Source organism: Nymphalis io, chromosome 24 (genome assembly GCF_905147045.1).
Source record: "Nymphalis io chromosome 24, ilAglIoxx1.1, whole genome shotgun sequence".
NCBI lineage: Eukaryota > Metazoa > Arthropoda > Insecta > Lepidoptera > Nymphalidae > Nymphalis > Nymphalis io.
Genome location: NC_065911.1, coordinates 4,441,157 through 4,467,277, shown reverse-complemented (window position 1 = coordinate 4,467,277; position 26,121 = coordinate 4,441,157). Strand labels below are relative to the sequence as shown.

The 26,121-nt window shown below is 33.7% G+C and overlaps 1 protein-coding gene across 2 annotated transcripts in view; it reads right to left on the bottom strand.

The window, feature by feature from the left end:
- Positions 1–26,121, bottom strand: part of LOC126777852 (endothelin-converting enzyme homolog) — a 64,376-nt gene that overhangs the window by 22,923 nt on the left and 15,332 nt on the right. The window contains exon 1 of one of the 2 annotated variants that reach the window (XM_050501088.1): positions 17,014–17,669. The exons of the other annotated variant lie outside the window; for it this stretch is intronic. Coding sequence (XP_050357045.1) covers positions 17,014–17,292 — 279 coding nt within the window. The 5' untranslated portion in view covers positions 17,293–17,669. Of the gene's footprint in view, positions 1–17,013; positions 17,670–26,121 lie in introns of those variants that run through there. 2 annotated transcript variants of the gene reach the window in all.

The window sequence follows — 26,121 nt, the reverse complement described above, 5'->3', positions numbered from 1 at the left end:
AGATCCAAGTCTAATAAAGAAGACTAGGCATTAGCCCAACAGTGCGTCATTTACAGGTAACTTTATATTATAAACATTGCATTAAAATTGTCAGTATCTAACTAAAATTAAATTAAGTCTAATCTGCCCATGGGTTCGTTTTCGCCCATAAAAAAAGAAACACTTTCATAACTAAAAACTGCAAAATATCATACAGCCCTAGTTGAAAGTTAAGCAAGAAGATGATAATAGGTCAGAATAGAACCTAAACTATCCTTTTTCTCTCTAGAAAAATGCATTTATGCGTTTCCCCCTATAAGAATAAGGGGTTTTGTGGGACTCACCAGCGCTGATTGCACCGGAATACTCTCTAAAAACCAACGGTACTCCCTCTAGTTGGGGGCGTTAAGGGCTATAATATACGTATGTACGTACGTACGTATAATGCTACTGTGACGCTCCGAAACTTTGACTACCTAGACTACCAACCCACGACTAGAGATCTAGACTTTCACATCGCTTTTAAGATATTAAAGTTATTTATATAAATTTTAATGTTGAATGAAACATCTAAGAAGTAATATTTAATCAAGTATAAAGGATTCATTGACCCGTATTAATGTGCTTACTTTTAATTGATTAATGAACAAACGATATTCAAAGAAGTCGACTTTTATTAGAATCTCTATTATTATAATGTCTCGTGGGTCCAGCTTATGAGGCTGCACAGTCGAGGTCCAGCATTCTAAACCCACGGTAAATAAGTCAGAAATTCATTGGGTTTTCTACCTAGAATTCCTCATCTCAGTAAAAACCTAGAGTATAGAAGTGATTAAACTCCTCAGCTAGCAGATGAATTGCTTGATTTTGTTCCTGAACTATTTCCAATTGTGTCGGACTTAACTTCTATCGTATTATGAGATTTAGGCAGATACATAGTGTACTTGAGTTTACGTACACACTTAGCTACTATAATATAACCTGAGTAACAGTACAGTAACAACCTGTTAATGTCCCACTGCTGGGTTAAGGCCTCCTCTCCCTTTTGAGGAGAAGGTTTGGAGCTTATTCTACCACGCTGCTCCATTGCGGGTTGGTAGAATACACATGTGACAGAATTTCAATTAAATTAGACTCATGCAGGTTTTCTCACGATGTTTTCCTTCACCGTCAAGCACGAGATGAATTATAAACACAAATTAAGCACATGAAAATTCAGTGGTGCTTGCCCGGGTTTGAACCAACGATCATCGGTTAAGATTCACGCGTTCTAACCACTAGGCCATCTCGACTTTTATAACCTGAGAAGTTGACTAATATTTCTTAAGATTGGTCGCTGTGCCCAAAATCTGTTAGGACATATTTTCTTGTATTACTGTAAACACTATAATGTAAATAAACTATATAAACATACTGTATGCATGAACACTAAATGTATAATGTAATATTATAAAATTAAATTATTAAATATTATTTTATATTAAATTATACTAACGCTTTAGAAAGCTACTCAATACAATATTGAAGTGTTTTAGTAGTGGAGTTCTAGAATATTTAATTAACAATAAGTACCAGGAGGACAAAGGTAGATAAATTAATAGATAAATTATTCCTATAATTTTTGTGTTAAGCGCCTGACACAAAAGCATAGCAATGGAATACTAGTTATATGTATACCTTATTTTGCTATTAATTATACGTTAAATTCTGGGGTTCATAGGAAAGATTACAAAATAATTTGTTAATATATCATATAGAAAATAATGTATACGATGACACGATTTCATTTTTCATGAAACACGACTACAATTTCATACTATGTAGCTACAAGTCGTTAAAAATATATATATTTTTTTATAGAATAGGAAGGTGGACGAGCATATGGGCCACCTGATGGTAAGTGGTCACCAAACGCCCTTAGACATTGGCATTGTAAGAAATGTCAACCATCGCTTATAGTCAATGCGCCACCAACCTTGGGAACTAAGATTTTATGTCCCTTGTGCCTGTAATTACACTGGCTCACTCACCCTTCAAACCGGAACACAACAATATCAAGTATTGCTGTTTTGCGGTAGAATATCTGATGAGTGGGTGGTACCTACCCAGACGAGCTTGCACAAAGCCCTACCACCAGTTTAATTGTATATATTTTAAAGTTTATTATTTCTAGCAAAGTAACAAATTGTTCATTTCCCACTGCTGGGCTAAGGCTCTATGAGGCCTTTTGAGGAGATTTGTCGTTTATTCCGCCACGCTGCTTCATACGAAGTTCACCTTAGAGCACGATATTAATTATAAACACGAATAAACACACGCAAATTCCGCGATTTAAGGCCCCAAACAAAAGTTAGGAATGACACATTCTAACCACTGGGCCATCTCGGTTTTCATTTGTAACAAAATAGATTTTATTACAAATCGTGACAAACATCTTTTCCTTTAGTGACTATACGAGTTCTTAATCTCTATGTACACAAATTATATAACAAGTGAATACATTAACCAAAAATAAATAGACGTGAACAGAAATGGACTTCACTCAAACAAAATCAAATTATATATTATTCAAATCGGCTCTTAAAAACACTTTAAATCATTTTACAAAATTAAATTAAAGTGAATTTAAATTCTACCCAAAAGAAGGCTTTGTGTAAGTCTGTTTGAGTAAGTACCACCCTCTCGTATTCAACCGCCAAGCAGATATACTTATTATTGTTGTCTTGCGTTTTGTAGGGTGGGAGAGCCGGTGTAACTACAGGCACAAGGGACACAACATCTTTGTTCTCAAGGTTGGTGGCGCATTTTCGATGTAAGGGATGGATAATTTTTTTAACAATATATATGTATGGGCGGCAAAAAAATCTCGTAGTTAATATTTTCCCGTACTTAAATAACAGATGCCAATGAAATATAATTATACTATTATTTATCTTGCATGAAAATCAAAGAATCCGCACTCAACAGTTTCTTTTATCAAAATATACTTTATTCAATTAGGCGTTTGAGCCTTCTGAATATTTTCATTATGTACAATGTTATTAATGTGTAAATGCATTCAATTTATATATCCTGTCTGAATATATAAAAAATAAACATTGTAATCTTTAAGTTGATGAAAACTGAACAAAAACAGACAAAAATATCTACAACATTTTATTATTTTTGTTATAAAACGATATTTTAATATTTTCTTTCTTCCCACTATTTGAAATTGCAAATATATATTAAAACATACAAAGATACAAAATAAATATTTTTTTTTTAACATAACTTTCCTTATTCAGCACAAAGTATAAGTTCTTTCACTTAGTAAATAATAGCGTCAGTTGCCTTGTAAACAATGCCATTGTTTGTCTATTTACTAAACCTGAAACGCACATATATACTACGTTAGTACACTCAAGTAGAAAGTACCTTATATATTATATAACTAGCTGTGTCTCCAGGGGCACTCATAATAATAAAAATGTTTTATATATTATTAAACATGACTATTTCAAGAACATGTTTAACGAACAGTTTTGATAAGCCGGCTGGCGTCGTTGGTAGATACTTACCTTTCACCCCGAAGGTTGTGGGTTCGATTCCCACCCAGGACAGACATTTCTGTGCATGAACATGTCTGTTTGTCCTGAGTCTGGGTGTAATTATCTATATAAGTATGTATTTACTTTTTTTTTTTTATATTCGCCGGGAGGGCAAATGACTCTACTCCACCTGATGGTAAGTGGTAGTAGAGTCCAAACGCGACGACGGCCAGTACAGACGGGAAAAACGTTCTACACTAGCCGCCTTCGCCTTGCCGGCCCGCAAGATGCCTCTTCACGCCTCGTTTGAAGGAACCCGGGTTGTAAGAGGAGGGGAACACGTGAGCTGGTAAGGAATTCCATTTTTTGGAAGTTACGAAAGAAAAGTAGTATATGTAGTATATCAGTTGTCTGGTTTCCATAGCACAAGCTTTGCTTAATTTGGGATCAGATGGGCGTGTGTGAATATGTCCCAGGATATTATTTTTTATTTTATTATTTTTATTGTTTGCCTACAATTTGATACGTTGATTAACGTTTAGTAATTGTTACGCTTTTTAAGATGTACGAGTATGCTTAATGGCTCAGTTGTTAGAATAGGTCAGTTTTTACCGGAGAATGAGGGTTTAAGCATAGGTTAGCCAGTGCTTCGAAACTCAGTAACTATCACTTGTATTAAGCACGTGATCTATGGTAAATCACAAATACATGTGGTAGACTTTCGGAGAAATTATAGGCAGGTTTCCACACGACGTTTTCCGTCATCTATGAGCACGGAATAAAATATAAATACAAATTAAGTATATGCAAATTCAGTGGTGCTCGCCCAGACAAGCTGGCTCAACAGGTTTGAGCCAGCTTGTCTGGGCGAGCATCATCATAGGATCAGAAATTACTATTTTGAAGAAGTGACATACTTCCTGATCTGATCGTATCCTACTCACATAGCTGATTTAGAAGCATAAATCAAAAATCAATATTCAAAAAAGAAAGACACAGTATCTTTCTCTTTCTAATATAAATACTCGATCTCGCTCACTAAGAACACTTTTAGCGTTTTATCTCATATGAATACATTATATCATACTATTATTAATTATTATAAGCGAGAAGTTTGCGAGAATGGGTGGATGACGCAGTGACGCAAAAACTACTGAACGACTTTGGATGAAATGTTTAATAGACATAGCAATATATCCTGACGTAACACATAGACATAGGCCAACTGCTCACTTCCCCTAACACGGTGGTCGGAAGTTTATTATAAAATTTGGTTTACAAGAGTATTTGTATTGTATTGTGTTGTATCATTTAAATATTAAAAATAAACTTTTAATAACACAATAACTATACATATATAATCGTTGCAGCAGCGTGGTGGTATAAGGTCTAATTCTCTGTTACTTTTTACTTTACATAAATACCTATACATAACAAAGACCAAATATTCTTTAAAGCATTTTTTTCACACTCGAAAATAAACATTCGAGAACAAAACACTAAATTTGACTTCAAGTACAAGACCCTTTAAGTCGTCATGTTACAAAATAATTTAATAAAATCATTTTAAAGCTACAACCGTCACAACGTTAAGATTCTACCGAAATTAGCCAGTAAATAAACACAGTAGTTACTCAAACTACAGTGTACATAGGTCACTATTAATCTTACAATAGTTTTTACAAATAAAGGCCAGCCTCACTAACTGATACAGATTAAATAATTCTTCTATTGTATATGAGGTCAATGACACATAAATGGCGCGATAATGGTGAGGTTACATCCTTGATAGATAACATTCTTATATCCATTATATTAGTAGTCTTCGAATGTATCGTTCATCCGATCAAGTTCTTTGTACAATTTTTTTGTACAAAGATTTGACGCTTAGTAGTAACCAACTACAGGCATAAGAGACATCAAATCTTAGTTCCCAAGGTTAGTGCCAATGTCTATGGGCGTTGGTGAATCTTAACCGACGATCGTGGGTTCAAACCCGGGCAAGCACCACTGCATTTTCATGTGCTTAATTTGTGATTATAATTCATCTCGTGCTTGACGGCGAAGGAAAACATCGTGAGGAAACCTGTGTCTAATTTCATTGAAATGATGCCACATGTTTATTCTACCAATTCGCATTGGAGCAGCGTGGTGGAATAAGCTCCAAACCTTCTCCTCACAAGGTAGAGGAGGCCTTAGTCCAGCAGTGGGACATTAACAGGCTGTTACTGTTACTGTGTACTGTTGGTGAACAGTGAACACTTACCATCAGGTGACCTATTTGCTCGTACCCCTACCTATTTTATTAAAAAAAGCCATGTCCGTATAATAGGCGGCCCGCAATCGCGTCAGTGGTACCAGATATTTGTTTACGTAAATATAATGAAACATCACAACGCACACTGCTTATTATAATATTATACTAGGTATTGTATGTGTTTACGTCACGCCTTACTAATATCACCAGTTGAATTATTAGCATTTTCACCGAATTTCTTTGCAAACTAAAGCTTCAAGGTTAAAAAACAAGTTTTGACGTTATAATTTATGTCTTTATTTATAATAGATCGGTCGCGTCGACCATAGAAAAATAAAAATAAAAATTACCGCGATAAGTTAATCTAATTTCAAAAATGTACATGAATATTTATCTTGGTGTGCTTAATAAAATGACGACGAGATGGCCTAGTTAGAACGCGTGAATCTTAACCGATGATCGTGAGTTCAAACCCGGGCAAGCACCACTGAATTTTCATGTGCTTAATTTGTGTTTAATTCATCTCGTGCTTGACGGTGAAGGAAAACATCGTGAGGAAACCTGCATGTGTCTAATTTCATTGAAATTATGCCACATGTGTATTCCACCAACCCGCATTGGAGCAGAGTGGTGGAATAAGCTCCAAACTTTCTTCTCAAAAGGGAGAGGAGGCCTTAGCCCAGAAGTGGGACATTAACAGGCTGTTATTGTACTGTACTGTACTGCTTAATAAAACAAGACTGGAATCAGGTGATTTTGATGAATTTTAAAATTGAGACTGATTGATTGATGTGCCCCACGTATAGTCAAAATTTGGCAAAATCCTTTCTATAAGCTATTTCACATTACGAAACGAAGCTACCTTTTAAAATATCTACATATTTTAGTTTAAATATTCGTAGTCAGACAAACCGAACTTTCCTTTTTACATATAGTAGGTATATATATACCTATATGCATATTGTATATAGGTTCTTCTCAGGTCAGGGTATTTTTTTTCCAAAATGGTGGTAGTTTTTAAATTAACTATAAATAAGTGAGTATAAAGTCTATATTGAATAAATAAATTTTAATATTATCGTGTATACAATACCATGTACAAAATTATTGTAATCATTTTAATAAAGTTAACAAATTGTATGCTCACGTAAAGCTTTATAATCCAAATTATTCGGTCTATCAATTTAAACATCGAAATAAATGACAAATAATTAAAAAAATATCGGACTTACTTATAAATTAGCTTCTGTTTAAACACTGATTTCTCCTTTCTGTCATTATTGATTTGCCACTCGAAAGAAGAAGACAGTATTGTTTAACTAATCACCCGCTAAACAGCGTTTATAAGTAAGGGCGTAAATGTTTGTTTAAATTAGACATTCCATTTTTAAAATAATTTGTAGGTGGTGCAATCCGCCGAATACCACATAATAACCTAAATACTCGATGAAAATCTAATTTTAACATATAAACTCCTCCGCTAAGTCTTAAATAAACGTCTAATGTTATTTGAAATTTCATTCGATAGTGCCAAAATTAGTGATCAATTTGACACAGTTTCTCTACACTATTTTAGAACAATATTAACAACACACCTAGAACAATATTAATAAAATCTAAACCAATGCCCAGCATTGGGCTGTTGTCACACTTATCTTACCCGAAGATTACGTGTTCAAATCTTGCCGAGCAAGATAGTATTTTTATGTGCTTAATTTGTTTTTGACAATTAATTGAGAACTTGAATAAATGTTAAGTTAAAAATTACCTACTGCACACAGTCATGGGAATGTGAAATATTGGCAAGAATACTAGCAACATATGATTTGAATACTTATTTATTTATTTATTTATTTATTTATTTTAAGGACCACTAGTAGCTACTACATGTTTTAATGACAAATGTAAAACAATTTAGTGAAAATAGCTAACATGTGAAGCTTTTTAAAGTAGCCACAACAATTACAATATTTGTTTTAAAAATACATTAACACATAATTATAGCAACATGAGTAGAAAGATTAAAAAAAAAAAAAAAAAGTCCAAATTGGTACAAATTAAAGATCATAAAAAAATAAACATGCACTTAATAAAATTAAAATTAATAACACAAATAGTTTGAAATTGATATAGGTACAAATTAAAATTAAATAATTCATTAAATTCATGCAAAGTTTACGTTACAAAAATACATAGCTTATTATATAAATACATAGCTTATTATATAAAATGTATATTATGTATGTACGTTAGTTTTTATGTATGCTTATAATCTTTTTCATATGCGAGATACGATGTCCTCCTAACCCATTTCGGCCACGACGGCTTATGTCGACTAGGGAACTGCGCAGGAGATTTTATTGGGCATTAGTGTGTGCCCAAGCACAGGTGCACTTTCTATATTAATTCTCATAATCCGAAGGCACAGCAGTCAAATGTAACTAGAGATTTCAGGCGCCTGAACACGCTTTAACTGATTTTTGAGGAACGGTCGTGTAAACACAACGGTCAAGATTTTCAGCTGAGATTTTCTTGACAGAAAAATCCATATTTTGATGCAGCTTTGTGAACTAGCCACTAGATCAACAAGGCAAACCCGTTTTGTTTTAATATTTTATATACTTATCGGGTAAAGATAAGCTATAATAGCCAAATACCACTTGTGTTAATGATAGAAAATGAAAACACCCTTGAACTTGTTTTTGTCGTGTCGTGTGACGTCAAAACTGACAAACCGCAACGCGAAAACTAAAAACCTCGCTTTTTGTCGTGTTTACATAAAAATTTTACACATTTATATAAAAAAAAAATTGAGGAAACAATTTTTTTCTAGGTGATGCTCAACCAAGCGTAAAGAGTTTTATTTGTTCCAGTTATAACTGGTTCGTTGATTTTTATTAATGGTGTAAGAACAGCCATATTAACTTATTGTCTGGAATCTAGATGAAATTGTACTATATGCTGTACTTAAATACAATAACGGGTAAGATTTTAATGCAAATACTAAAAACTTGGCTGTATGGTGTCATACCTTTTTCTAAGTGAATAATGCAATAAAAAAATTGCACTTCAATGTTCCCTCAGCTGGTGGCTTAGAAGTTTGCTAACTATCCTACAATCTCTCTTCAAAAATGGTTTCAAACTGAATCCATATCAAGCTCTTTAATTTATATTTTTTTATTTATTTTAAGCAGACAGTCGAGCAAATTCTTCTAGATGTTTCTTTTCAAACCGTAACACAATAACAAAAAAATATTGTAGTGATCATCATCGTACCCGCGTACATTCCTACCACCTAACCATTTTTTGGTTAGGTGGTAGGAATGTACAGATTTATCTAAAAAAATCCATACTACTTTTAAGTGTTAAATTTAAAATATGAATTATTGCCTTAAACATCATTTGTTACTTACGTTAACATGTACAAGAATTAAAAAAAATATATTCCTTATTAGTGTAGGTACATAAAATTTGCTTGACTCATACAAATATGAAAGATAGTTATACAGCTACAAATCGAAACACGCGTACAAAAATAAAAGGTTTTTAAGTAGTTTGTTTGTATGTATGTATGATCGTAGATATTTCTATTGTTTTGTTCAGTTGAATTCATAAATCTGGCTATAAAAAACAAGATTCAATTTGGAGCTGATAAGTATCCTGCATGTCTTTATCTACACGTAATTGTAGCAGAAGATTCTGTGACCAAACGACATAACAAAAGAAAAAAAACACTAAAAGATTGTTTATCTGTCGTCGTAGACGTAAGCAGATGTCTGGCTACGGCTTAACTATTACAGATCGGATAGCAATTTCAATCGAGACTTGCGATTACGGCTAAGGGTATATATCGGGTATACTATCGCAAAAATGCGTTTGACTTATAAACAATATCGCGTGATAAAATCCTTAGTTTACACGTACGAAGTCGGAACGGTTAGCTGGTTAAATTATACAATGTTAGCAATCAGCGTAATTGTTACCTCTAGTCATTACAAACTATCTGCAATATTATTAAAACTTGTGTATACTAGATAGAACTGTCATCATAATTACTCGTTATAGTATGGTGTGTATAATTAATTCCACGTGACTGCGTCCTTACAAATTGTAACATGATTCAACACGTTCATATCGTACAAGAGAATTGCCATTTAAAACTAAAAGGTGAATAAATAATACGGTATAGAATAATATTTTGTATTAAAATGCTTGATTTAAATCTGCGATACGACACCGGTATTGCAATATGACACAATTAACCTGAAAGCTTTATTAAAAATAAAATTTAGAATTTAAAGCGAAAAGCGCTTACTAAAATATATATAGTATGCGCTATATACCTTTTAAAGAAGCTTTGGTTCTTCCGCATCTTACTTTTTATTTTAAGCAAAACCAAAACAATAATCAACATGGTTTTGTAAAAGGCAGATCGACAAACACTAATCTGGTGGCATATATTGACTGTATTATGATGTTAATGGACGATCAAATACAAGTCGATGCTATCTACACAGACTTTTCGAAAGCCTTGATATGATACATTAATAAAATACTATACAGTTATGGAATAGTTGGATCTTTACTCGATTGGCTTAAATCGTATTTTAACGATCGTACACAATACGTTGTTGTAAGTGGTTTTCGATCTGTCTCTTACAAAGTTAATTCTGGGGTTCCTCAAGGATCACATCTAGGTCCATGGCTTTTCAATGTTTTCATAAGGGATGTAACCAATACAATCAAGCATAGTTTTCCTTTTTGCTGATGATTTGAAACTTATTAAACCAATTAAAAGTAATTTAGACTCTGTACAACTTCAAGAAGATTTAAACGGCAAATCAACAAAATGCTAATGAATCCCGAAAAATGTTTTCATATAAAGTTCACCCGCAATATAAAAAACATCCCATCAGATTGAAGAACTCAAGAACATTCAAGAATACATTTTAAAAGAAGTTACACAAATTCGGGATCTGGGCATAATTTTAGATTCAAAACTAACTTTTTTGTCGCATTTAGATAACATCACTGCAAAAGCGTCAAGAAATTTGGGTTTCTTAATAAGAAACGCCAAAATATTTAAACACGTCAACAATAATAATGTTAGACAGTGTATATGTGCGAAGCATCCTAGAATATTGTAGTACAGTATGGTTACCACATTATAACGTGAATCAACTAAAAATTGAGAGAGTACAAAAAAGATTTTGCGTCATTTAACTTGTTCAAGTGAATTAACATTTTATAACATGTACAGCCTTTCAAATTGTAGAATTCTCTTGGATTGGTTCTTGTACAAAATAGTCAGAAATAAAATTGACTGCCCTCAAATTCTCAGGGGAATAAATTTCAATGTGCCTGTGAAATCGCTAGCTCACAGTCCGCAGGAGAAAGCCGATCTCCTGGCTAAACTCTTTGCCGTCAACTCTGTGATCGATGATTGTAGTGCGCTGCCACCAACAATACCTTCATGTGGCCACACGATGCCTGACATCAAAATCAGGCAACGTGATGTGCGTACGGAGCTGCAATCACTTGATATACGGAAAGCTAGCGGTCCCGATGGAATACCAGCCATAGTGCTGAAGAAGTGCGCGGCGGAGCTGTCTCCTGTGTTAACGCGCCTGTTCAAACTTTCTCTCTCTTCGGGATGTGTGCCGGAGGCTTGGAGAAGAGCTAATGTGCAAGCGGTTCCCAAAAAAGGTGATCGGTCTGACCCGGCAAATTATCGACCAATAGCTATCACCTCAGTACTTTGTAAGGTAATGGAACGGATTCTAAACAATCAACTGATCCATTACCTAGAAGATCACTGTCTAATTAATGATCGTCAGTACGGGTTTCGACCAAAACGGTCCACAGGTGATCTTCTAGCGTACGTAACACACCTCTGGGATGAAGCTATCGACAAGCATGGAGAATCGTTGGCTGTCAGCCTCGATATCTCCAAGGCTTTCGACAGGGTCTGGCACAGAAGTCTTCTCTCCAAGCTACCGGCATATGGTCTGCCTGCTCAGCTATGCATCTGGATTGGCAGATTTCTACACAAGCGTAGCCTTCGTGTTTTAGTAGATGGTTGCGCTTCACAATTCTATGTAGTGAATGCTGGGGTCCCCCAGGGATCTGTGCTATCTCCCACACTCTTTCTTTTGCATATCAATGATATGCTCTCCCTTGGGAACATACATATATGTTGAGTTTAATGCCAAGAAAACACAGGTGTGCGCTCTCACAGCGAAAAAGTCACCATTTTACCCTCATCCCTCCCTCTGAGGCACACCGCTGATGATACAAAGCAAAATCGCCATGCTGGGGATGGACGTTCGCTGCGATCTTAGTCCAAGGGATTACATCGAGGCTATTATAAAAACAGCTTCACGAAAACTCGGAGTTCTGAACAAGGTGCGGCGTTTTTTCACGCCACAACAACTGTGCCTGTTATACAAAACACAGGTACGGTCTTGCGTTGAATATTGCTCGCACCTTTGGGATGGCTCCGCTAAGTACCTAATGGAGGCCTTGGACCGGTTGCAGCGACGTGCAGTACGCATTATTGGCGATGTAAAGGTCACAAACACCCTTGAAGCTTTACAATTGCGTCGCGAGATAGCAGCACTGAGCGCTTTCTATCGTCTGTATCACGGCGAGTGCTCTGGGGAATTATTCTCTCTAATTCCTGCTTCCCCCTTCCTTCTTAAGTCCACGCGAGCTGGTTCTCGATGTCACCGCCTAACTGTGACATCAATTCCATCGCGCACAAAGAAATTTGGCAACTCCTTTCTTTGTCGCACGTGTTCCCCTCCTCTTACAACCCGGGTTCCTTCAAACGAGGCGTGAAGAGGCATCTTGCGGGCCGGCAAGGCGGGGACGGCTAATACAGAACATTCTTCCCGACTGTACTGGCCGTCGTCGCGTTTGGACTCTACTACCACTTACCATCAGGTGGAGTAGAGTCATTTGCGATCCCGGCGCATATAAAAAAAAAATAGAAAGTATGTCCACGTTATCCAATAAGTGTATTTTACATTAGACCATCTAAAACTAAACTAGGACAGAATGCACCTCTTGTAAGATTAAGTATTACGTATAATAAATACTCAATGTCACTTGACATATTTGAGAACTCCATTAATAAATACAAAAAAATAATTCTGGAGTTATTATTAAAATCCTAATTACAAAAAACATATGTTGTAAGCATGTTAGTTTAATAAATTAATAAAAAAAAGGTATTTAAAGTTAAAATTATTATTCAACTTAAATTTTGAAATTTTTAATTAATTACTATTTATTGTTTTCTTATTTAAATTATTTTGTTATATGTTTTTAATGTGATAAATGAAATGAGTGCACTCGTTAATTATAATATTTACAGCTTTATTTTCAATGTTATTAATTATTATTATTTATTTATTTTTGTTTTATTATATATATTATAATGTGTTTGTTTTATTATTACATGTGTCAGTGTTGTCCTTGTTGGTCCTTAATAAAATAAAATATAAAATACCCGTATAAGAAAATGACTGCCTCGTAGGTCTAGTGGCTTGATGTAAGGCCCCAGACCCGAAGTCCTGAGTCCCAATAAAAAAGTTATTGGGTTTTTCTGTCAGTAAACTCTCAGTAGCAGCCCGGAGTTTCGAAGTTGGAAGTGTGTTCACTCCCGTGCCTCAGAAAGCACGTAAAGCCATTGGTCTTGTACCAAAACTCTTTCCGGTAGTATCGGATTGCCGTACCATCGGATTATGAGAGTTAGGTTAGGCGCGCACACTTTCTAATCTATCTTGAGATTGGCCGCCGTGGCCGAAATCGGTCTGAAGGACATTATTGTTATAAGAAAATGGTACAGTTGGTAATCCTATCTAATCTTACATACAATTACAAATGTTTAATTTAAGTAGAACCATCAATGGAAAATATTAAAATAACAGATAAAACATTAAATATTTATCAAGTAAAAAAAAATTTAATCATATTTTTTTATATAAAAAAAAATTAATGAAAGTACTATTGTCGCCAGTATCAAAAGAATTTGCAAAATTGCAACTCATTTTACAATTGGTTGTATGTAACAGGTTTAGAGTGAATTTGACCCGAACATACTAGAAGATCCCGTTAAAAAAAGTTTTTAAAAAAAACGACAGTTCTTTAAAAAACATTAGTGGTCGATAATTAAGTAATGATAAGGTAAAAGGAATTTTAATGGTCTTTATGTGAACTTTGAGATAAGAAATCACCTAAAGATAGATATTCTTCTAACAAGGTGAAACAGTATCTTTTGTCTCGTAAATATTTGAAATTTCAAAAATGAAGAAGTGGCAACTTTTGTTATAGGCTGTTGACGAAAGGCCCAATCTCAACGGTAGCTAGATATATTAGGTGTAAAAGTGTGTTTGTGTACCTTATATATTCCCTTATTGTCTTTATCTGATGTACCAACCACAGTTTTGTTTTATGTTAGAGGAGGCAAACGAGCAAGAGGCTCACCTGAAGGACGCTCTTTTCTTGGGTTTTTATGTCATATCGATTCGGAAAAGTCGCTGGCGAAAGCTGGTTCCACAGAGTGGTTGTGCGAGACAATGCAGAGTGCGAAATTTTGAATTCTGGCGCGATGTTCGGTGGTGAAATTCAGCGGCCGGGAATAATCCAAACAATTCCTCAAAAAAAAAAGATAAGCCGAGGATCCAATGATATTTGAAAATCGAACCCCGAACATAGATAAAAGGGATGAAAATTTGTATAAAAAAAATTGTATTTTTTAAAAAGATATATACATTTGTATTCAGCAATTCTATATTATGACGCGAGCTAAGTCGCGAGCTAAATCTTCAATATAATATGTAGCTTATTCATTAAAAAATATGTTTTTGACAAATACACAGAATATATTTAATAAGTAATAAAAGTAAAAAGAATAGACTAAGTATACACAAATCAAAAACATCGTGGTATGGTGGTAAGAAATTTTCATTGAATTGCAACTCCCGTAGATGAGGTCCATTTGTTTAAAAATTTTTTTGCAAGTTTTATATACTTAAGTATATGTGAGTATTAGGATATTTTAAAATTCCTATTATATTTAAACGTATAAAAATTTATTTGTGAATATTTTCATTTAATCATAAATATGTATACGGCCAACAGCTCTATTTAAGATTACACGCGTAACGAAACGGTAAACAACGCTTTAAAACGCGCCATTTCTAATACTGGCGTCGCGTTTAATCACGAAAATACAATTGTATGTAGAAGTAAGTATCCTATTTAATTTTAGATCCGTTTACGTTTACCAGCCTGTAAATGACTTACAGGTGGGCTAAGGCTAAGTTTTGGAGCTCATTCCGCGACGCTACTACAATGCGGGTAGGTGGACACACATGTGATAGAATTTCAGATTGATTTAAGAAGAGATTAATGTGAAACACAGATCAAGTTCAAGAAAATGATAAATCTGTAATGCTTGTGCAATTTCGAACCGGGAATCTTCGTTTAAAATTCTCGTACGATTTAGCGACTAGGGCATCTCGTCCCATGTGTATATATTTTCAGATATATAATCAGATAATAGAGATTTATATAATGTGTACAATTTTCGTATGTAATGGCTTCGTGACCGAATTTGCCTATGGTGATAGTCTGCGCAGGTGATATTTTAAGGCATTATGCACAAATACAGATGCGCAAATAGAGTGTTATTACTTCATTCTTACATAGAAAGTATAATCTGTTGAGACAGTAATCAGATATCGGAAACACGCACCAACCTTACGTACTTAACACGTAGTTTGTAAAACACGTACACTAAAATACCTTTTTAAATATTATCGTACGTCAATCCGTCAACTCCTTTCAATAAAACATCTATATTAGCCGAAAGATGTAGAGCTCATAATACCTTTACATACCTGCTGACGCACGTAATAACGTTAAATAAAAATATATTTACATATATAATTAGTAATGAAGACGTCAGAAAAGATTTTTGACTGAAATGTTTACGTGAACACATCGTCTATACTTCGGTTAAGTTGTAAATAACAATGTGTAATAACTCATTGTCTTCGAAAACGAAAACAAATCATTAAAAATTATAAAGAATAAAAATAATTACAGAATGGAGATCGGGAAATTGTTAAGGAAATAAAGGACGGCCAGCAATATGAAGGTTCGCAAACATCGTAATTGTTGGAGGTACAAGGATCAGGTTTGAAGTTTGAACAAGACCGTGGTACACATCAAAGCAGCCTTAAACTCAACCAGTTTCCACCCGTGAATTCATCTGCGTGTAAGGGAGTTGTCAGATATTAGGGTATTGAATTATCAATGACGAGATGAGTGCTTTGTTGAATAGTTAAGACTTCAAAGAGTAACAAATAAACAAATATATTAATTTGTTACACAATTATATATCAAAAAGAGCATAGTATTGAAATACGCCTCGCATTTATAATTTATATTTAAGGCTCGCCCGTGTGTGAGGCGTTGAGTTGGAAGGTTTCCTATTTCCTTTTTCATGTCATGGGGGGGAACGTGAATGCAAAATTTCATAATGATCGATTGAGTAGTTAAGATTTGAAAGCGTAACAAACATACAAATAAACAAACGCATTTTTAATTTTAGTAAGGATTAATAATTATGATTGTAATTCTGTAATTTCACATAAAAAAAAAAACATTTTTTTTATAGAAGTTAGAAATTATGAATCTATAAATAATAATGAATTTAAAAAATAACAAATTATTTAAATATAAAAAATATATATCTTTTAAGCTTTCACATTCAACACAGCAAAATAAATTTAAATATTGACTGCTTGTCAAATGTTTTTATATAAAACGTTATATGTTTGCAGAATAAGATGTTCGCCAACAGAATAGTTTCTGAAACGATTTTCGACAAATATTATGGAACTTATATAAATTTATTTATTTATTTATTAACAACAAAATATTAATGTTTAATTTTATTCCTGGTTAATATATGTTTGTTTGGCTTATACCCATAATAAATTTTACCATTAAATTACCATATTAAAACCCGTAATTAAAAAAGATCACACACCAAACATAATAAAAAGAAAATAATATAAAGGTGATTAAGTTAATATACAGGTAATCTTTCACAAAATAAAACAAAGCTATTTTAATATGAGCGTACAGACATACTTACAATATTAATATTATTACAAAGGTATAATTCGTTATGTTATTGAAGATAAATAATAAATATATGTATTTATTTACCTTGTTATATCCTTGCGTAACTTCAGGTTTAGGCGCAGTGTCAAATAGATTGAGACGTGAATTTTGAAAAAAATCGGAACTCGAATTTTCTCGTGAGAATAATTCCGCTGTTGAACTCTCTCTGTTTAAAGTTGGACGAGCTTTCACGAATGGGTTGTTTCTTGCGTTTTTAGCATGTTTTAACCAGTTGAATTTGTTTATTGGTTCTGGACCAGGGGATGGAGATGGGTTATCCTCAGACGTGGAGCTGGATGTTGGCGAATCGGGGATGGATGGCATGTTTGTTTTGAAGCCAGCTCAAATTTTATTAAGTATTTAATAATATACTGTTTCTTTGGTTTTATTTGCTGTCGAAGCGATGTTGTTTTTTCTAATAAAACATTTTTAATCTCAAGCACATATCAAAGTTCACTTTGTTCGATAAATCACTATAATTTTGATCACATTATTGATGCTGTATTTTAGATGATTAGTAATACTTCGCGCCAAAATTATTGGACGGCAAAATATTATTCTTTTATCCCACCGCTTTTTTAAGAAAATAAAGATTATCACGAGATTTCGCTAATGAAGTTTTCTAAATTACAATATTGTTATCAATTTGTCTATTTATAATGGAGTTGATACTAAATTATTACACGTCCGTACGCGTTTAAAAACGACGCGGTACTGTAATGAGATAGATTCCAAACGAGCGTTACTGCGCGTGCGCATTTAACATATACAATAAAACATTTCAGCTTAGTATCAAGATAAATTTGTATCATGTATTGCTCACTGACCCCCGTATCGTTTCCATTTATCTATAACCTTCAAGGGCCGAAATGTTTCCGACATTTTTGGTATCATAAATACATGAAATAAATTGAACCATTTTTTTTATTTTAAATTTATTTGTATACATTTTTTCTACTGACTAATATCACATTACATGTTATGTATTTATGAAATAATTTAAACCAAAATTTATAATTTATTTGTGTGCATTTTTTCTACTTACTAAAATCATAATATGTACACCACAAATAATGTGGTATATAGTATGTCTATCTAACTAAGATGTTTTATCCTAAAAATGCATTATATGGGATAGTTTTGGAGTGAATTTACACAACCATATAGACAAACCATTGCAATAACTTACGTTTCACAGAAATAAAATTGAAGTTTTCTAACTAAATATTTAAACATCAAAATATAAATAGCCTAGTCTCCGCCTGCGGCTTCGTTTGCGTGTGAGGGGTAGGCCTTGGATACCCTATGCCGTTTTCTGTATCCCTGACAATATGTATACAAAATTTAATAAATACTAAATACATGAAAGCATAAAAACAAACAAACTCACCGTCACACATACCTATACTAACGGTTAAGATTTCGTCTATATTAATTCTTTGAAAAAAAAACTTAAAGTTATGACATTTTTTCTGTTAAACAACGATGTTTTCTGTATGGAATTTTCAATACATCTAAGTCGTGACCTAACGCTCGCATTCACCATTGCTGTAAAGTTAAACATGAGAGCTCGTTAGAATTCTCATAGTAATTGTCATGATCTCAACAAGATAATATAATCTGTAATACAGTTTTGTAGTTCTTATAACGCTCTCATACTCGAATAGCCATTCTCTTGTGTCCGCGTCGGTGTTTAAGTGCTTCTACTAAGCGGTAAAAAATAATCTTTTATTTATATGTTAGATATGGTATATATTAAATGGTTTGCTATGGTTGATCTATGAAGGAAATTAAAAAAAAAATATCGTATTTTGATATCTTGTAAGCACAGACGGAGTTTGGTGTTATTAATAGGTAGATTATTTGAAATGTCTATAATTTATACATATTAATAACATCAAATCTCATGCTCAGCGGTAAAAGAAAACATCGTGAGGAAACCTAAATGTGCCTGATTTCATTGAAATTCTGCCATACATCCACCAATTTGAACAGCGTGGTATAGACTACAACTCCCTTTAAATCTCCCTCAAAGGGAGAGGAGACCTTAACCCGGCAGTGGGACATTTACAGGCTGTTAACTTTTTACTTCACTTTGTAAGTAGACATTAAATGTCTGATATTCGTAGAACAGTTATCTCTGTTCCATCTCTGTTCGGTGCTTTAAATCAGATTAGACGTCATAGAATAAGTTAAAAAAAAACCAAAACCATAAAAGTATATTTCAATACTAAATTGAATGTAAGCCCCCGATTTAGTATATGAATTCTAGATAGATAACGATAAGATAATGTAACCTAGCCGTCACTCTTATTCTTAAATGAAATACATAATCAACTATATATTACAATTAAATTTATATGTACTGTTTGTACATCAGCAAACATCAGTATAAGTATAAATAGGCCACAATTTATGTAAGCACCACATTATTCCGCATTTACTGAGTGTAATTTTACACTACATGTAGTTAGTGGGTTCATTATCCATTAAAATCATACTACTCGTTTTATAACCACTTTAATAAAGCGGTCAGGGTACTAATGGGGTTTCTTCGCTTCTGTAGAGCATCAGCAATTATGGTGAAGCTAATGTTGAAAAACATATGGGCTTTGGTTGGCAGGATGCGAGCCAGCTCTAATACATTCCTGAACATGATGAACATGCATTTATTATTGTATAGGTTGGCGGACGAGCATATGGGCCACCTGATGATAAGTGGTCACCAACGCCTATAGACATTGGCATTGTAAGAAATGTTAACCATCCAACCAGTAAATTAGATTATATTTAACATTGATTAATAAATTAAATTGTTATTATAACAACAACTGTTTAAAGATCTCATCTACTTGACAGATATACTAATATTCATAAACACATAACCATCTGATATGATTGCATTGTAACGATTAAATATAAATATATATAATTATACTAACAAATTATGGTAACGATTGACAAGACTGACAAGACGCAGAAACATTTACCCTTTGCTCTCGTCAATAAGAAAAAAAAGTCATTGATCGTAATTATTTTTTATTACCATAAACTGACTTTATCCTCATGTAAGCTTATAATTATTTTCTATAATTTGCGATCAAGGATATCACCATAATTATGATAATTTCGAAGAATTTTTTTTAACCTGCTTACCTTAAAAATCGTCTCGAAAAGTTAAGCAGAGGTTATTTATACCGTGAATATATAAATTAAAACAAGACATAATAAAATTGTATAATTACAAAACTATTTTATTTTGGACCTTCGTGTTCATACAAAAAGAAACAATGCCACTTAGGAAAATTCATTTGTGATCACTTGGTATAACATGTGTCGCAATATATTCTTAAAGCCGTTGATGCCATAACTTCACTGGAATCTAATTAAAGTAATTGCTCAATAATTGCCATAGAATCAAATTAATTTTCAGGTCAATTACAACGAGTCTTTTTTTGTACCGAACGTTTAGTAGATGTATTTTTGCATTTCATCTACGGGTATGTAAGAATCCTGGCCGAGTGTCAGACTATTTACTCATATCTGGCATTCATAATTTCGTTCGAAGAGGTTCGAGATCGCATGCGAATGCGACGTTCAGGCTATACCTGCAGGTGTACATTGTCTTAAAGCAGCCTCCAGATACTGAGAGCTCGCCAGAAGGAGGCCACCACCGACAAGCGTCCCTACTTGTCGAGTTCATCGCTTTGCAGGAGAGGTCTCCTGTAATTAATTACAACCGTAATGTCTGGCCATTGAGGTCCCCAAGATCTCAAATCTCCCCCAACAAATGACCTTGTCAAAGACAGTACACCCAAAGTAACAAACATTTCAGAAAAAATGCTTGTCTGGAATTTCATTTACAAAAAGGAAACGATTTTATAACAAGACAAGTAGCCGGTAATTCTAGACACTGTATTGTGTCAATGTCAGGCCATTATCTGATTACGGAAGCGTGAATCATCTCAACTATACCATTGTTGCTTTTTGGTATCAAAACAAATATTACGTGCTCTTCTGTTGTTACTTAGTGATTAAAGTGAGTTAGATTAAAAAAGGAGTTCAGCAATTTCTGTGTTATAATTTAGCACCGTAATAATATTCAAGTAATGTACAAGAATTAAAAAAAAAACTATATGTTATGGAAACCAGGAATCAAGGAATGGAAATATTTAAAGAAACAAGATCATGCATAGGATCCATCCATTTCAAAATTTTATCACAAACTTGAAACGCCTCCGGCGCTGCGTGAAATGCAGCTCTCCGCTGTAAGCCCTCCACGCCTGCGGTTTCATAAAAAACACTCTAGGGATAACACCAATACAAAAACATTGACTCGACGTTTGTCTGTCTCATGGGGTTTCTTTCTACGCAATGTAGTAGAAAAGCAAGATAGGCAACATACTAATGTTGGTATGTGGTTTTTGCTGTTTAACACAACGGGAGTTTTTTTCGTTCTTTGAGTCTAATAATATCCTCCAGGCCGATTTCGGCCACGGCGGCCAATCTCAAGATAGATTAGCCAACTACGCCGGAGATATAATAGCGCACAAGTGTGTGCGCAAACACAGGTACACTCTCTATTCCCTAAATCTCAAAATCCGATGGGACGGCAATCTGATACGACCGGAAAGAGTTCAGGCGCAGGACCAACGGCTTTACGTGCTTTCCGAGGCACGGGACTGTACACACTTCCAACTTCCAGACTCCGAGCTGCTACTGAGAATTTTCTGACAGGAAAACCCAAAAACTTTTTATTGACCTGACCTGGGAATTGAACCCAGGGCCTCTGGGTCTGCGACCTTATATCAAGCCACTAGACCAACCAGGCAGTCAGTCAGTCTTTGAGTCTATTATATATTTATATATATATTATAAAGTGAAGTTGTAGTATCGTCTCTCCATAATCAGATCACTGCATTAGAACCTACATCTGTTGTGGATCAACTACAATGGCGGTCTTATTGAATCAATTATTGGTTATTACTAAGGAAACATATGCCTTATTTTTATCAAGAAACAGACGTAATCCTATTTTCATGTATATGTTGTTTACATAAAGTAAATATAAATCAAAATATAATTTATTGAAGTTGAATAGTGAACCGTTAAGAAACTAACTAATTATTCTTTTCCACTAATTCAACCACATAGTATATTAATTAAATACAAGCAAATTATTACGTACATTAAATTCCTAATTACATGTTAACAAGCCACCTGTCGTTTGAATTTATGGAATTGTTCTAAATGTCACTTGTCCTACTCAGCTTGACGTCATGAAATACCTAATGTAGCGGACAGTACACGCCATTATTATATTAAGGCATGGTTACGGTGTTCATGTGAACGTAATATACTTACTACATAATTAAAAGATATTTTTAACTAGATAGAATAAACAGTTGAGAATTTTTTTATATAATTCTGTTTAAAAAACAAAATTGACGTAAAATAAAATTCGAGCCCATTAAAATATCATATATTTTCCAATACCGAAAGGGGAAGAGAATTTTTCAAATCGGTTCATAAATAACCGGAATCTTAGGTACAAAAGATCAAACTAAAAAAAATATACAACCGAATCGATAACCTCCCCCTTTTTTAGAAGTCGTTTAAAAACTTTGCGACTACGTTTATCGAGACGAACTAAAAATTTTATTTACATCAGGAAAGTTATATATTTTTCATAGCGTTTGTTTACACAAAGCGTGTATTTTTTTTCTAATGGTGTTCGCCCCTTTGGCCTCAATTGTGTCACCGGGCGGGAGCGTATATTCAGTTTCAGGCCAGTTTTTCGAAGTTAACTTAAGAGCTCAAAGTACGCACATCTTAAAGGTGTCCGTTGACGACTATGCTGCTATCATCTACTCAACACCTTACCAAATAGCATAACTCGTATTGCTATTTGTCAATTTGAAAGCTTAACGAGTCAGTTCGATTAGTGTGCTATATAAAATCTTAAGATACAATTCTTCTAGAATTATAATTAGGATGCAACTATTTTGATCGGTGGATAAGCATAATTACTAATTCCTTGCCGTTTTGTCTCGGTAGTTAAATTCAAAAGCAGTGGCAATTTTAAATTTAATCATGTAAATCCATACTCAAAACTGACTATAAGAGCTTATTTATATAAAGCCTATTTTTGGATTTGATTAATTCACCATCAAGTCAGGTTTATACCAGTGACAGAAAAAAAATTTACCCATTCAAATATTAAATTTTTCTGCCATGTCAGTAATATAAATCCATCAAAATGAGCTTCAAAATTTATTACACTCAAAGGCGATTTCGGTACCGTTTATAAACCAGTCGTAAATATCACCTTCGTTACCTACGTAAACCCATCTACCGTGAACGATGACGTAAACATATGTCAATGGCTTCGTGCGTTCAAGATCACGTGACTGGAAGTTGAACCTTATGTTAAAACTACTGCTTAAGTGATATTATCAATATGTCAAAAATATTTTGTTAAATGTTTTATACCTCCTTAAAAATGATTCAAGTGTAAATATTGTTTATTCGTAACATTTAATTAAATATTTCTATGTATTGTCTCGAGGTTATAATGAAATTCAGACGTTACATGATATTGATGACGTCAAAGAGCTATTGAATATTCGTTTTTTTAATTTTTATTATAGTTTAGGTAGGCGGCAAGCATATGGGCCACCTGATGGTAAGTGGTCACTTACGGCCACAGACATTGGCATTGTAAGAAATGTTAACCATCGCTTATATCCTTGGGAACTAAGATATTATGTCCCTTGTGCCTGTAATTACACTGGCTCACTCTCCCTTAAAACCGGAACACAACAATACCAAGTACTGCTGTTTTGCAGTAGAATATCTGATGAGTTGGTGGTACCTACCCAGACGAGCTTGCACAAAGCCCTACCACCAGTAAAAGTCGTTACGTGTAGACTAGAAATAGTTTATAACAAACAAAATCTCAACCTCACTATTGCTATAACAAAACCAACATTTGCTTATGCAATAAGCATACTTGTTCGGAAGTCTTCCTTCCTGTTAACCAAGGCCTTTCATGTTACAACTTACAACAAATTATATATTAGATAAATAAATAACAAATGTAGATTGTAGTTCTCCTTCTAAAAAAGAGTGGGGAGTTTATCTATCACATCCTATATGGTAATGCTGAAGAGTTTGTTTGCTTGTACGTTTTTGTGTCAGAATATAACAGTCTTATTCGAAAATAATATTATAATATTTGTACTTGGAGATCAACAAACAAATAAATATAATGTCTCACAATACTGTACAAGCTGTTCTCTTTGTACAAGAAGTATTCAAAATAAAAAAAAGTAAAATTTGAAGCTTTTGCCTTTATTAAATATTTTAATTTTTTGATTAGACATTTTATACATACATAAATAATATTATTATATATAATAACATAATTATATTATAACATCTCAGCCTTCCACGAGACTAGCGTGCTTATTATAGAATACATTTATAAAGCATATTATAAGCAATGCCGAATTAATTCTAATTCCTTACATGGTTAATGCGCTTCCAACAGACGAATATGTCGGCTAATCTAGGGTTACAACTAATCCTTAGTTAATTCACGGATACGATGAAAGGCAACGGCAATTATAATCCTGTAAATCCGAATAACATTTTTACAACCAGCATTTATGTACCTTATTTGTAACATTGTTCAAAGTGTATTTAGTCAAACACTGACGTCTCTTCCTATCATCATTGACTTTCGAAAGAAGAACACAATATTGTTTAAATAAAAACTGCCTAAACAACATTTAGGTATTGTTAAAGCCGTTAGTGACTTTTCAACAAATATTTAAATTAGAATCATATAAATAACATCATCTGTTCATTGCATAGTTACTATCTTCTATTAAGTAATTGTTGGTCATCCAATCTCACCGAGCAAGAAGGCGAATATTATCTTGATCTAGCACTACGATTGTCATCAAGACCGATTTCGTGAAGTCACTAAATGGTGGTCCTCATATCGACCAGCGGAAACGGTGTATTACGTGTAGAGTTATTCAAAGGGATTGTTCGTGATGGTTACCCAAACGTCGCAGTCTTGTACGTGCATAGAACGTAAGGACGCCTGAAGCTGTCTGGTCGATGACCTCTAAGCGAATTTCATGAGCACGCTTGTACTATCAACGGATTACTGTTGTCTGGCTCTCACAATATACAACGTGGCGAGCATTTTTAAGTCTTTGGCGATCAATCGATGCCATAAAGACACCAGTCTTTATGAAGGTCGATAGAGCGAATGTACTACGTTCAACATGCGACGAAACACAAAAATCCCTTTTGAATTATATTTAATCTATTTATTTACTGAGGTCAAGGCACGTCTGGAATAGATGATTATAGGACTTATGGAGGTTGGATTAAATTATTGAAATTATGAATGGTATTAAATACTATTGTTTCACCTTGCATGTCAATAAGTTTAATATCGAATGGAAATATACCGAAGAACAATAACGATTCGTATATTATATACTAAGTGATAAACAAATAATTCCCGCTAACAAGAACGAGGTGTCTGCTCCTAAAATTAGTTTTGCAAATATACTGTGCGAATTGGATATTTTTATGCAAATAATTGTCATTTTAATGTGAGATGTACGATCATGGCGCCCGTCGTGTTTGTCTGATATATCGAAACGTCATTTTTTGTTTTTACTTTGAAATACCTGTGTATTGCTATAATAAATAAATCAAGGACGATTTTCTTTTATTTCGACAGTATTTTAATATAAATATTAAATTAGCACTTAGCTAATTGTAGGATATTTATTAAAATAATTACCAATATTAAATAGTTTTTATTTAAGAAGCCATAATGAAAAACTTAAAATATATTGTAAAGCTTTTTTTTTAAATAAATATTTTATGTCTATAGACGTATTGTCTCTGCCTTTGGTTTATTTTTTCTAATAATAAGATTACGGATAACTATTAATTTTAACTGGACTCTTATCTTGCAATATTTTGGCTGAAGACATAACTCATGGCAATAGCAAGACATGGCTCATCATAATAAATAGCTTTTTAAGTTTACACTCGCGAGATACGCCTAGATTATACATAAACACGATAAGGGGTAGGGTGGCGAATGTTTATAATATACGA